This window comes from Oncorhynchus kisutch, linkage group LG26 (assembly GCF_002021735.2).
Source record: "Oncorhynchus kisutch isolate 150728-3 linkage group LG26, Okis_V2, whole genome shotgun sequence".
Lineage (NCBI taxonomy): Eukaryota > Metazoa > Chordata > Actinopteri > Salmoniformes > Salmonidae > Oncorhynchus > Oncorhynchus kisutch.
This window is the reverse complement of record NC_034199.2, coordinates 37,564,918-37,579,562: the sequence shown is the minus strand read 5'-3', so window position 1 is coordinate 37,579,562 and position 14,645 is coordinate 37,564,918. Positions and strand designations below refer to the sequence as shown.

Sequence of the window (14,645 nt, the reverse complement as noted above, 5' to 3'; positions counted from 1 at the left end):
AAAAGCATCAATTAAGAGGGCCAAGCACCATTGCTATCAAATATATAGCATTGCAGAGGGCATCATAAAAAAAAGATAGAACATATTGATAATATATTGATAATAAAAGATAAAACTGTATACTGGATCCAAGCACTGAACCTTGCAGAACACCAAATTCAACTTTCGGTGTTCCGCAAGGTTTAGTTTATGGACGCTTATTGTTCAATGTAAGCTAAGCCTTGAAAACAAAACATATTTCCATATGTTTCTTGAAGCCTAAGTGCATAGTCCAATGATCTGAGTAAAAATCAAAACAAAAAAACGAATATATGTACACCTATTTTATAGTAGCTACAACATTTGCATTGGTATTTTTTCTACTCTAAAGAGCTGTGCTGCCCAAAAAAATCTAATTTATCCATAAGTAATACAACTGTATTTGAAATAGTCTTTCATAACTTTTCATGCTATTTGGTCATTTTGTTTCGATCCAATGCTTATTCAAACAGTGATACATAATCTGAATGATTGAAATGGTATTTAAATGTTATTGATAAGTCACGTCATTATGTTATATTTCACTTAAAATGTGATTTTAGATTTTATAGCACATCTGAAGCAACCCAAATTTTTTTAAATAAATAAATTGACTTGAAAAATATAATGCTGACAAAACATATCGATGAAGTATCACAGTAAGGGAACTAAATACCCACGGTTTGTCTTGGGGAATCAACTACAGCCAAGTGGACAAATCATTTTCACTTGTATTTTGAGAGGAACAACCAAAGTCATTAAATTCTAAATAAATCAGAAAATACAACAAAAACTACAATCATTTACAATAAAGATGGGCAGATACAAAAATGTTCTTAGATGGTATTTTATTGCATTTCCACTACGTGTTTCACAATTGAAAAGGGCTACAAATTAAAATATGTATTTATTTATTTACCTTTATTTAACTAGGCAAGTCAGTTAAGAACAAATTCTTATTTTCACAGCCTAGGAACAGCGGGTTAACTGCCTGTTCAGGGGCAGAACGACAGATTTGTACCTTGTCAGCTCGGGGGGTTTGAACTTGCAACCTTCTGGTTACTAGTCCAACGCTCTAACCACTAGGCTACCCTAACAGGATTCCATGAGGCATCTCCCATCTCCCTGAGGTTTCTGTACTCTCCGGGCCTCACGTAAATCATCCTGCCTCTGAAGTGGGGCTGCTCGTACATCAGCCAGTGTCCCTCCATGACCTGGGTAGACTCGCAGTTGGCCATGCGGTAACGGTCCTGGAAGGACTCACAATCCTCCATCATCTCGTGCATCTGACCTCTGAAGTTCTCCTTCTCGTAGACTCTCATCCTGAAGGATCCTCTGTGCTGTTGTGCAAAATAAATCATGCTGATAATCACCACTCCTTTACATCTGTAATTCCAATTAAAGTATGCCAGGTAGCCTAGCGGTTAAGAGCATTGGGCCAGTAACCAGAAAGTCACTGGTTTTGCATCCTAGCACTGACTAGGTGAAAAATCTACCAATGTGCACCTAGGCAAGGCACTTAAACCGAGTTGCTCTCAGTAAGTGTTGCTCTCTGCTAAAGTGTAGGGAAAATTAAGTTTGTCATGGCTGTTAAATCCCGTTTGGAACCTAGATGAATTAAGACTTGTGTATTATTAAGGTTTCATATTATTACCACATACCACATAGCGTTGATTTGAAATGTTCCGTCATATTCAACTGTATCTGTGTAGACATCAATAGCTCCTTACAGCATCTATTGTTACATGAATTAGAGGCGTTTGGAGATCGCGATTTCCCAGAAGAAAATCACAATAGTTTATAAAACAACACAAGCAAACCAAACCAATATACATAGGAAACTACAGTTACAGTATGTCGATTGTAAAGTTTTTTGTCTGTAATGTATTTTTCGCTATATGTCGGACCCCAGTAAGAATAGCTGTCGTCGTTGGCATCGGCTAATGGGGAACCTAATAAATCACATCAAATCAAGCTGGTTTAAGCAGAAATACACAGATGATAAAATATCCCCAGAGATATTGTATTGAGTTATATGGATCACTGAGACTTTCTCCTACCAGAGGGATCATACGGCAGGAGAGGACCGAGTCACTCATTCCCATATGCATGTAGTCTGAGTACTCTTCCCTCCTCAGGAAGAACTGGTTTCCCATGAAGTTGGGGCGTTCGTACGCCATGAAGCAGCCGCTCTCCACCCTGCAGGACTGGCAGCGAGACATGTAGGAGGACATGTCAGGGCAGTCCTGGTTGGTCTCATAAGAGCGGCACTGGAAGTTCCTGTCCTTGTAGAAATGATCTAAAAGAGACCACATATCAAACGTTCAATTCACTTTCTAAAGTTGTTTTCTGAAGTTCTGTGAAGTTTTGTTACTAATACACAGTGTTCTCTTTCTCAAGAGAAATACAAATGTCAGTCCCATTTCCCACAATAAGTCACCTAAATATGTGGGAACTGACATAATGCAAATGTCTTAATGAAAAATATAAGTTTGTTTTACTCCATTGTTTATGTTTGTGTTGTCACCCTGGCATCCATAGCTCTGTGGTTACATTTCCCCAGCCCCATCCCCCATACAATGTCAATGTTTGTGGCTTTAATCAAGGGCATGCTTCAAAATGCCAACAGTGGTTAAAAAAATTAAAGTTGCTCTATGCATAAACCACTTCCTGGTTGCTGAAATTCTAGTAGTTCGCTTAATTTCAGTTTGTGACAAAACAAGCAAGTATAGTGTAGAGAATCATTGTACCATCTAAACCGGGAAGCATAGAAATAGTGCACATAGAACAGATCTACCGCTTCTTAGACTTGCTTTCAATTTGAATGACAGATCTACAGTATAACTAAAAGAGACAGTCCATGAGATCGGCATGACCGTTTTAAACATGTTGAAGCTATACATTGTTTGTTTAGAAATACTCAACGGACTAATACAGCCTTAGATTCAGAGTTAATACACTGCTCAAAAAAATAAAGGGAACACTAAAATAACACATCCTAGATCTGAATGAATGAAATATTCTTATTAAATACTTTTTCCTTTACATAGTTGAATGTGCTGACAACAAAATCACACAAAAATGATCAATGGAAATCAAATTTATCAACCCATGGATTTGGAGTCACACTCAACCCAGGGCCAACCGCACCAGCATATGGTCTCACAAGGGGTCTGAGGATCTCATCTCGGTACCTAATGGCAGTCAGGCTACCTCTGGCGAGCACATGGAGCGCTGTGCGGCCCCCCAAAGAAATGCCACCCCACACCATGACTGACCCACCGCCAAACCGGTCATGCTGGAGGATGTTGCAGGCAGCAGAATGATCTCCATGGCGTCTCCAGACTCTGTAACGTCTGTCACATGTGCTCAGTGTGAACCTGCTTTCATCTGTGAAGAGCACAGGGCGCCAGTGGCGAATTTGCCAATCTTGGTGTTCTCTGGCAAATGCCAAACGTCCCGCACGGTGTTGGGCTGTAAGCACAACCCCCACCTGTGGACGTCGGGCCCTCATACCACCCTCATGGAGTCTGTTTCTGACCGTTTGAGCAGACACATGCACATTTGTGGCCTGCTGAAGGTCATTTTGCAGGGCTCTGGCAGTGCTCCTCCTGCTCCTCCTTGCACAAAGGCGGAGGTAGCGGTCCTGCTGCTGGGTTGTTGCCCTCCTACGGCCTCCTCCACGTCTCCTGATGTACTGGCCTGTCTCCTGTTAGCGCCTCCATGCTCTGGACACTACGCTGACAGACACAGCAAACCTTCTTGCCACAGCTCGCATTGATGTTTCATCCTGGATGAGCTGCACTACCTGAGCCACATGGGTGGGTTGTAGACTCCGTCTCATGCTACCACTAGAGTGAAAGCCCCGCCAGCATTCAAAAGTGACTAAAACATCAGCCAGGAAGCATATGAACTGAGAAGTAGTCTGTGGTTATCACCTGCAGAACCACTCCTTTATTGGGGGTGTCTTGCTAATTGCCTATAATTTCCACCTGTTGTCTATTCCATTTGCACAACAGCATGTGAAATGTATTGTCATTCAGTGTTGCTTCCTAAGTGGACAGTTTGATTTCACAGAAGTGTGATTGACTTCGAGTTACATTGTGTTGTTTAATTGTTCCCTTTATTTTTTTGAGCAGTGTATATCTAAATCACATTTTTCACATCGTTTTGTTATAGAACGGAGTCACAAAGACCCTATACAGGAACTCTCTACTCTGCACAGAGCTCACAGAGGAGTTCCTTTGTCATTCTGGAAATATGTCAATACTATTTCACAATCCGAGTGAGACATTCATTGAAAGATTGAAGAAACTAAGTCATAGTGGTCACACTTGCAACCTGAGAAAATATAGTAGAAAAATAGTTAATGCTGTCTCATCAATAATTTCAGGCAGTTTTGTTAACAATCCATTGGCATGCTCATTCCTCTGTATCTACTGTAAATTAAGAGCACAGTGAAAGTCACAAAAGGCAACTAAATGATGACTCGATAACTAATATTGGGATGAAAGTTCAGTCGTTAGAGTTGTAGCGACTTCATGCCGCGCCACTGACTAGGAAGGACACCTTCTCCCAATCTACAGTCGACACCAAGATGGAGAAGGACAAACAACCTTCAAATAAGGAGACACCGCTTCATGGGGGAGGAAGATCACCATTCTTCTTCCATAGCTTCACCTTATCCAGGAAGACACCCAGTTGAGAGGGAACCATTCTTCCTCATCTTCCTCCTTTTCAAGATCAGATTACTGACAAACTGTCAAATGGCCACCATTTAATAACAAAGGAACTAGCCCTGGAAAATGATAAAATACTGTGAAGGACATTATTCATGTCCTTCAGAAACTGTCCCGGTCCCCACAGGGGACTCCCTCCTGGATGACCTCTGTAGCACACATAGAACTTTGGGCTAAAGCATTGCTGCCTATCTTCCGTTTCACTAGTCCTTTGATATCACCTTGAGATTGACTTAGTCTCGATCTCAGTGGACGAAGATCAAATATCAACCATAGATTATCGAACAGGGACAGTTTTCCTTTGTGAATGAAAGGAGCCATTCGGACCTCGACCTGAGATTACAGCAGAATTTTCAAGTAAATTCAATATTGTCTTCTCATCCCGAAGATCCCTGATTGGTTTGAGCGTGTGAAATATGTGTGTACCTCTGTATTAGTTAGGCTCTTTCTCCTAGTCATTCTTGCCTTGTTCCGTCATATAATTATTTGAATAACTGCTTGCCTGATGCTTTTGGGCCATCTGATTCCCTTTTCCCCTTGAGATGCTGTGTCTGTTACAATATTATAAAAATATATATATTTTTACCTTTATTTAACTAGGCAAGTCAGTTAAGAACAAATTCTTATTTTCAATGACGGCCTAGGAGCAGTGGGTTAACTGCCTTGGAGCAGTGGGTTAACATCAGATTTTTACCTTGTCAGCACATGGGTTCAATCTTGCAACTTTCAGTTACTAACCCAACACTCTAACCACTACGCTACCTGCCAAATCCTTCATTGATTATTCAACAATGAGACCAGACAGTTGTACAACTTCAGACGATGAGACCAGACAGTTGTACAACTTCAGATGATGAGACCAGACTGTTCGATGCTCAAGACAAAATTAAATCTCCACCCCCCCCAAAAAAGGATTATAGATCACACAATACTAGACGCCAATAGAAAACAAAAAAGGTTCCGTGATAGCAGACTGATTGAAAGCAATCCATATAACACATTTAGGGGATAGGTTGGGAGACTTGGCCTTTATAACTTTCACATCACAGTTCTGGCAATTCTATGATACAGAGCCATTACATTGAGACAAAGGGAAATCAAAACCTCGGCAGTGCTGCTGGTCAGTGGGAGGTGAACAATAACAATACAAACATTTGGATATAAACCCCTGCAGTGCTGCTGGTCAGTGGGAGGTGAACAATAACAATACAAACATTTGGATATAAACCCCTGCAGTGCTGCTGGTCAGTGGGAGGTGAACAATAACAATAAAACAAGTGGGAAAGGTAAGAAGAGCCTTTGGATTATAGAATACACTTAAAACTTAACAAAAAAGTTCACATTAGACTTTTGTAACTTCTGTAACTTCAAGCAGCATTGTATGTATTGCAGTATTGCAGCTTCGCAAGAAGAGCAATCGTGACAGCCCCAGATTGGAAGACATACTGTATGAAACGTATGGCTTGTATCTTACCAGGCTTTTCTCTTTCTCTCTCTCTCTTCCAGATCGTATTCTTTGAGGATAAGAATTTCCAAGGTCATAGTTATGAGTGCAACAGCGACTGCCCAGACCTGCACTCCTACTTCAGCCGCTGTAACTCCATCAGGGTGGAGAGCGGCTGCTGGGTGCTGTACGAGCGCCCCAACTACGGAGGCTACCAGTACGTGCTGACCCCTGGAGAGTACCCTGACCACCAGCAGTGGATGGGCTTCAATGACAACATCAGATCCTGTCGCTCTATTAAAAATGTAAGCCTTCCTACCAAACGTAGGCTACAAACTGTAAGCCTACTAACTTTATCGTTAAGTTTGAAGATGGCACTGATGGATCGGATGTGTGTCAGTAGATATATACTGACGACTTTAGGCAAGAAGTTGATCATCTGTGCCGTTTCTTGATTTACTATATTTCCAGCATGTTTTGCTTTTTGACAGATCTTTCCCAGATCTTAAAATGTTCTAAATGTTATATCAGAGAGACATTATAAACTTGTCATTTATATTACACTTGTATATTTAGGTTTTGGCAATTAGGATGTTAAAAGAGTGTCTGACCAGATTTGGATGCAGGGCAGTGAATGGAATGCCCCAGGGTGCACCAACCAGGCAATGAGCAGTCAAAAGCACACAGACAATAAGGAGAGATAAAAGGCTCATGTTTTGGCAGCAGTTTCCCTCACGTCCAGGCCCATGCACATCAATTGTTGAAGGAAACCAGGACAACAGCCAAGAAACCCATTTAAAGAGGCATTCCAAAGGCCTAATATTGTTAAGAACATACAGAGTGATGGCAATTTAAATAATTCAAGTGATTACTTTTATATTAATGATTAGGGATATTGGCATTTATGTATTTTTGGTTGTATTTATTTTGCAGGTCTATGGAAATTCCTGCAAGATCAGGTTCTATGACAGGCCAGATTTAGCTGGCCAAATGGAAGAGTGGAGCGAAGACTGCTCATCGGTCCACGAAGCCTTCAAGTTCTGTGAATTCCACTCTGCTGTAGTGATGGATGGTGCCTGGGTCTTCTATGAGCTGCCCAACTACAGGGGTCAGCAGTACTTCCTGGAGCACGGAGAGTACCGTAACTTCACAGACTGGGGCGCCACCTCCCCTGTCGTGGGCTCCCTCCGCAGGATCACAGAGTTCTAGAACCTTAAGACCCCTAGTGTTTTAGTTCTAGAGCCCTACGACAACATCCTTTCCCATGAACCTCTCTGCCATTCTTATGACACCCAACTCTGTGTGAGAGTGTTGCAGTCCAACAAATAAAACCCTGTCTAATCCGCACATATGCTGCCGTCTTCATTACTCTGCCATGGGTATCAACACAGGGCACACATGTACATTAACACCAGTAGATCTACTTACTCAGTTTTCTTTAGTATTCTTTGCTAGCATTTGATCAACTGTAGAACAGAATAACAGAATAATATATAATAGTTTATTTCCCTCCAAGGAAAGAAGTATTTACACAATTCTGTAAAGGTTAACAATAAAAAGGAACATACAATACAAGTCATAATGAAAAGGTGGATGATAACAGAAGACTGCTGCATGTTTAAATTCAAGACACATTCCAATGAATCAGAATGTTACTGTACCACTCAAAGACCTAGAATACCATATCATATCAGCACACAACACAGTTCAGTAGGAATTGGATTGAGAAGGAAAGTCTCTGAACAAAGGAATGTACAAGTAACTGCCAAAATAAAGGAAACACCAACATAAAGTGTCTTAATAGGGTGTTGGGCCACCATGAACAAGAAAAGCTTTAATGCACCTTGGCATATATTCTACACGTGTCTGTAACTCTGTAGGAGGAATGCAACACCATTTTTCCACAAGAAATTCTATAATTTGGTGTTTTGTTAATGGTGGTGAAAACGCTGTCTCAGGCGCAGCTCTAGAATAAGTGTTAATATGGGGTTGAGATCTGGTGACTGAGACAGCCATGGCATATTGTTCACATCATTTTCATGCTCATCAAATCATTCAGTGACCAATCGTGCCCTGTGGATGGAGGCATTGTCATCCTATAGGGCCATAGCCATGGTAGCCAAGATACTTGCAAAAATAATGGCCTGACCAGCATTTTTATACAGTTGAAGTGGAAAGTTTACATACACTTAGGTTGGAATTATTAAAACTCGTTTTTTAACCACTCCACAAATTTCTTGTTAACAAACTATAGTTTTGGCAAGTCGGTTAGGACATCTACTTTGTGCATGACACAAGTAATTTTTCCAACAATTTTTCACAGACAGATTTTTTCACTTATAATTCACTGTATCAGAAGTTTACATACACTAAGTTGACTGTGCCTTTAAACAGCTTGGAAAATTGTCATGGCTTTAGAAGCTTCCGATAGGCTAATTGACATAATTTGAGTCAATTGGAGGTGTACCTATGGATGTATTTCAAGGCCAACCTTCAAACTCAGTGCCTCGTTGCTTGACAACGTGGGAAAATCAAAAGAAATCAGACCTCAGAAAAGAAATTGTAGACCTCCACAAGTCTGGTTCATCCTTGGAAGCAATTTTCAAATGCCTGAAGGAACCAGGTTCATCTGTACAAACAATAATACACAAGTATAAACACCATGGGACCACGCAGTCATCATACCGCTCAGGAAGGAGACGCGTTCTGTCTCTTAGAGATGAACGTACTTGGGTGCGAAAAGTGCAAATCAATCTCAGAACAACAGCAAAAGGACCTTGTGAAGATGCTGGAGGAAACAGGTACAAAAGTATCTATATCCACAGTAAAACGAGTCCTGTATCGACATATCCTGAATGGCCACTCAGCAAGGAAGAAGCCACTGCTCCAAAACCACCATAAAAAAGCCAGACTACGGTTTGCAACTGCACATGGGGACAAAGATCATACTTTTTGGAGAAATGTCCTCTGGTCTGATGAAACAAAAATATAACTTTGTGGCCATAATGACCATCGTTATGTTTGGAGGAAAAAGGGGAGGCTTGCAAGCCGAAGAACACCATCAGGAACACACCTTCATGAAAGCACCTGCTTTCAATATACAATATACTGTTTCCCTCATTTATTCAAGTGTTTCCATTATGCATCTGAACAACAAACATCACACATCTAATATTCAAGTCAAGAAACACGGAATTTATAATACAACGTCATTTATGATGGATGTATACATAAGTTCCTGTGACAGTTGACATGTTAAATGTGATGAACTACAGTAAATATTACTGCTTTATCCAGGATCATATGGCAATGTTCTGACTGTGAAACAAGTTCACTTTGATCTAACTCCTGGATCGTCATTAAGCTGTGTTGATCCTGGATCGTCATTAAGATTTATACGATCCAGCTGGCCTTGATGGCCCTAGATTGGTTTTGATCCCACATTAACTGACTGAGGTTTGGCACTTTCCACCTGCTATTGTGTGATTCAGTGCTTTTGAACAATGCGTTGAGCCTACATAAATATTTGAATAGCTGATTGAAATATCTGATTAGTTTGGTGCTAATCATGTGCTTGGTGTTAGTGTCTCTAACATGTATTTAAAATGATACCTGCATACCCTGAGCCTTTATGTTGTCACTACGCCTGGTGTTCTGAACTCTGAAGGAATTAAGGTGAGATGTGTTCTGGTGAAGATTCCTGTAATGAATAAGTACCTGTTCCATAGTACTAATTCCATAGTTCCATACTTCTACGTCCATAGTTCCATAGTTCCATAGTTCTGGAATTCTGAATTGTGACCAACTGTCTTTTCTCCTCCAACAGAAGACAGAAACTTTCAGGGGAGGTCGAATCCAAAGGAGACTCCGCTGACCTGCATGGCTTTTTTGCTTGATGAAACTCTTGCCAGGTGGAGGGCGGCTGATGGGTCCTCTATGAGCGCTGCGACTACATGGGCTATCAGGGGGGTATGCAGACTGCCAGCACTGGATGGGCTTCAACGACTGTATAGGTTCCTGTCGGGTCATCAGAAAAGTACAGTATGTCATGTAGACGTGGGGACCAAAGACGATGTGGAATGATAAAGGCTCAGATATACACTGAACAAAAATATGAAGGCAACTTGCAACAATTTCAAAGATTTTACTGAGTTACAGTTCACGAAAGTTAACCAGTCAATTTAAATATTAATTAATTAGACCCTAATCTATGGATTTCACATGACAGGGAATACAGATTTGCATCCGATGGTCACAGATACCTTAAATAAAAAGTAGGGTGTGAATCAGAAAACCAGTCAGTATCTGGTGTCACCACCATTTGCCTCATGCAGCGCTACCATCTCCTTCGCATAGAGTTGATCAGGCTGTTGATTGTGGCCTGTGGAATGTTGTCCCACTCCTCTTCAATGGCGGGAACTGTAGCACGCTGCCGTACACGTCGATTCAGAGCATCCCAAACATGCTCAATGGGTGATTTGTCTGGCGAGTATGCAGGCCATGGAAGAACTGGGACATTTTCAGCTTCCAGGAATTGTGTACAGATTCTTGCGACATGGGGCTGTGCATTATCATGGTGAAACATGAGGTGACGGCAGCCAGATGAATGGCACGACAATGGGCCTCAGGATTTCGTCACTGTATCTCTGTGTGTTCAAATTGCCATAGATAAAATGCAATTGTGTTCTTTCTCTGTAGTTTATGCCTGCCCGTACCATAAGCCAAGATGTTGGGTGGGGCATGATGGCTGTTGGAAATATCAGTTCCATTGCAAATGTTAAAGCTTACAGGACAGAGCCGTGTGGCCAGAAGCCAACTTCATGGAGGCCATCGCACTACCAGCCGCCCAGAAAACAATTTAATTACATCAATAAATAATTTTCTGGAATCGGGCCTTGTATGATCGAAAGGTCAGCTGGTATACAATTACCGGATAAACATGGTATAAAGTGGGTGCACTTTTAAAACATTTGCCACATCAGCTATTGTGCCGATAACAATGCTGAGGCTATTCAAATGACAATGATTCCCCTGGAATTGCATTTCAATGTCCCACATATATAAATATGGTCCACGCCAGTAGCGATACTGCTGTATATGATAGGGGGGGTATAAACATTCAGTTATCAAAAAAGTCCGAGATAAGCCCCAATCATGGACCGCATCGGAAAGGTAGGTCATTTAACTGTCATTTTCCTTTTGACACCACCTCTATATTCTTACCTAACAGGGAAACTCCAGAAACTTTTCCATGTTCCCTGGTTTTTCAGAAATCCTGGTTGGAGGATTCCCGGAATCAGGAAGGAATGAGCGGCTAGGGAATCCTCCAACTAGGAATCCTCCAACTAGGAATCCTCCAACCAGGATTTCTGGATATACTGGGAACTTTGTGAAAGTTTCAGAAAATATGCAACCATCTAATTTACCTTGCATACTCTCACCCACTAGCCTGGTCAAGCAGACTGACCACTGTGCTCACGTTTAGTTTGTCTTAAAGTTAAACAAAATGTGAGCTATCGCAAGATCAGTTTGGTTTCTCAAGGCTACTCACCCACTTCCCTTCTTCTCAATCCACAGATCATCTTCTATGAGGACGAAAACTTCCAGGGTCACCACTTTGAATGCAGTAGCGATTGCCCTGAGCTGAGCTCCCACTTAAGCCGCTGCAACACCATCTGGGTGGAGAGTGGGAACTGGGTGCTGTACGAGAGGCCCAACTACCTTGGTTCTCAGTACATCCTGACCAGAGGGGGAGTACCTTGACTACCAGAACTGGATGGGCTACAATAACATCAGGTCCTGCCGCATCATCTGCAATCTAAGTCCCACCCAGGAGGCCAAGGGTTTGGCTTCAAGACTGGGGGCCATGCCGGGCAGCGTTGGTTTGGGTTAATGCCAATAGAGAATGTAATTCTATATTTTTTTTTATTCTCTCTCCCTACCTCTCTCTCAATCACACACATGCACAGAGGTTGGCACACACAAACCTGCGTGCTACAACATGTGTCCTGTGCAGCCGAACGGCAGTCTTATGAGGAGACTGAGAAATACACCGAAATAGTAGATAAGATCAATGTTGCAGCAAAGCTAAGTTCACACAACTCAAAACCCAGAACACAGTTTCTTTATGTTAGAGCTCTTGGAAGATGCTTCTTGGAGAAAGAGTGTCAAGTGTCTTCCCCATATAAAATTCAAAAATAACTGCCACCGCTTAGTAGCCACATCATGTGGAACCAAACGTTGCATATCTCCACGTAGCATTTTCCCATAATAGCTCTACCCACTATCTCATCAATCATACTGTACAACCAAATGACCTGAATATGCTGTATTGCATTCAATCAAATCCAGTAACCAGCTATTGGAAGAAAACATAACATATGATTCATACTGTAGCCTAGTGTCACGTCCTGACCTTAGTTCCTTTTTTATGTCTCTATTTTTGGTTTGGTCAGGGCGTGAGTTGGGGTGGGCATTCTGTGTTTTGTATTTCTGTGTTTGGCCTGGTGTGGGTCCCAATCAGAGTCAGCTGTCTATCGTTGTCTCTGATTGAGAACCATACTTAGGTAGCCTGTTCCCACCTGTGTTTGTGGGTAGTTATTTTCTGTTTTCACCTTACAGAACTGTTTTGTGTGTCTTCACCTTACAGAACTGTTTTGTGTGTCTTCACCTTACAGAACTGTTTTGTGTGTCTTCACCTTACAGAACTGTTTTGTGTGTCTTCACCTTACAGAACTGTTTTGTGTGTCTTCACCTTACAGAACTGTTTTGTGTGTCTTCACCTTACAGAACTGTTTTGTGTGTCTTCACCTTACAGAACTGTTTTGTGTGTCTTCACCTTACAGAACTGTTTTGTTTCGTTCATGCTCTCTTTGTTCTTTTTTTGGTTATTGCAGTGTTCAGTTTATTTATTAAAATGAACATGGGCACTTACCACGCTGCGTTTTGGTCTGATTCTTCCTATTACTCATCCGAGGAGGACAACGAGCGTTACACCTAGTGGATTACTGATTACGTATATCCAAATGTGAAATCTAATCTAGATATGCAATGCCTTAAAACAGTTAAAGTTATGAGCATGGGTATATACATAGTCATGACTACATGGAACTCTATTCCACATCAAGTAACTGACGCAAGCAGTAAAATTAGATGTAAAAAAACTGATAAAAAAAAAACATCTTATGGAACAGCGGAGACTGAAGCAACACAAACATTGGCACACACACACACGATAACAGACGCACTATACATACACATGGATTTAGTAGTGTAGATATGTGGTAGTGGTGGAATAGGGGCCTGAGGGCACACAGTGTGTTGTGAAATCTGTGAATGTGTTGTAATGTTTTAAAATGGTATAAACTGCCTTAATTTTGCCGGACACCAGGAAGAGTAGCTGCTGCCAAAGCAGCAGCTAATGGGGATCTATAATAAATACAAATACCCTCTGTTCCCTCTTTGTATTCTAAACCTCTGGCATGTTCAGGATCTGAATCTACAAGCGTCCTGACTTTGCCAGTCAGATGATGGAGTTCAGCGAAGCCAAGCCTAACCTCCCCGAACGCTGGCGTCACCGCGAGGTGCACTGGGTGCTCTACGAGCACCCCAACTACCGCGGCCGCCAGCACCTGCTGGAGAGGGCAGAGTACCGCCGCTTCACCGAGTGGAACGCCATGCACCCTAAAGTGGGGTCCATCCGCCACGTTCAGAACTTTTAGAGTTGCCTCACTACATGCCTGTTAATAATCATAACTTAGTTCACATTTATTAATACAATTAAAACATTGTCTTCAAATGATAGATGAACCTCTGTCTTTCTTTTGGTATTCGTTTCAGTAGTCCATTGTTGTCATAGTCACAAAAAAAGTTTAAGATATGTAATTTTCAAAATAAAGAAATCATTCACTTATGATGCAAAATGCATAATTCTTCTAAATCAAGGGGTATATTTTATTAATTAAAATTACTTTAATGGGTTAGAAAGGAGTCAATTCAATTAACTTCAGTCATGCAAAGATTGGATGCTGAAACTATCATGACTTATTGCAGTCAGACTAACAATACTTATTGCAGACTATAAACTCCTTGCAGATAATCAAAACTTATTACAGACTATCAATACTTATTGCTCACTATCAAGACTTATCACAGGCCATCAAGACTTATTGCAGGCTGTCAAGACTCACAGGCCATCAAAACTTTTTATAGACCAGCAAGATTTAATGCGTACTATCAATATTTGTTAGACTATCAACACTTATCGCAGACTCTCAAGACTTATTGCAGAATCAGACTGGCAAAGCATTCCACTCTTCTCTTTGTTATTGATGTTCTACTCTCTCATTGAGCCAGCACCTACTGTACATTGACTCCCAGTCTGGTTATCAACGGGAAATGTGACTAAATCTTTCAGATAGAGATTGGGTGTAACTAGGGAAACT

At 41.4% G+C, this 14,645-nt stretch overlaps 2 protein-coding genes and 1 pseudogene across 4 annotated transcripts; 2 read left to right on the top strand and 1 right to left on the bottom strand.

The window, feature by feature from the left end:
- Positions 1 to 856: 856 nt before the first annotated feature.
- On the bottom strand, positions 857 to 6,460 carry LOC116357689 (gamma-crystallin M3-like). 2 transcript variants are annotated; one of them, XM_031805530.1, is made up of 3 exons: positions 6,232 to 6,460; positions 2,079 to 2,317; positions 857 to 1,358 (listed from the first exon to the last, which is right to left on the bottom strand). In XM_031805530.1, exons 2-3 carry the CDS (start codon positions 2,250 to 2,252, stop codon positions 1,101 to 1,103), a joined length of 432 nt encoding a protein of 143 aa, XP_031661390.1. In that variant the 5' UTR covers positions 2,253 to 2,317; positions 6,232 to 6,460; the 3' UTR covers positions 857 to 1,100. The 2 variants fall into 2 exon arrangements, with proteins under 2 accessions (XP_031661390.1, XP_031661389.1); XM_031805529.1 differs by lacking the exon at positions 6,232 to 6,460 and having other exon boundaries at positions 1,014 to 1,358; positions 2,079 to 2,333.
- Positions 5,438 to 7,548, top strand: LOC109870635 (gamma-crystallin M2). Of its 2 annotated transcripts, XR_004205614.1 has the most exons (3): positions 5,438 to 6,043; positions 6,264 to 6,506; positions 7,135 to 7,548. XR_004205614.1 is itself a non-coding variant. In XM_031805528.1 (2 exons), the coding sequence occupies exons 1-2, from the start codon at positions 6,207 to 6,209 to the stop codon at positions 7,408 to 7,410; spliced, it is 576 nt and encodes a 191-aa protein (XP_031661388.1). In that variant the 5' UTR covers positions 6,059 to 6,206; the 3' UTR covers positions 7,411 to 7,548. The 2 variants fall into 2 exon arrangements, 1 of the variants encoding a protein (XP_031661388.1); XM_031805528.1 differs by lacking the exon at positions 5,438 to 6,043 and having other exon boundaries at positions 6,059 to 6,506.
- Positions 7,549 to 11,355: 3,807 nt separating this feature from the next.
- Positions 11,356 to 13,922, top strand: LOC109870825 (gamma-crystallin M2-like; annotated as a pseudogene).
- Positions 13,923 to 14,645: the final 723 nt, after the last annotated feature.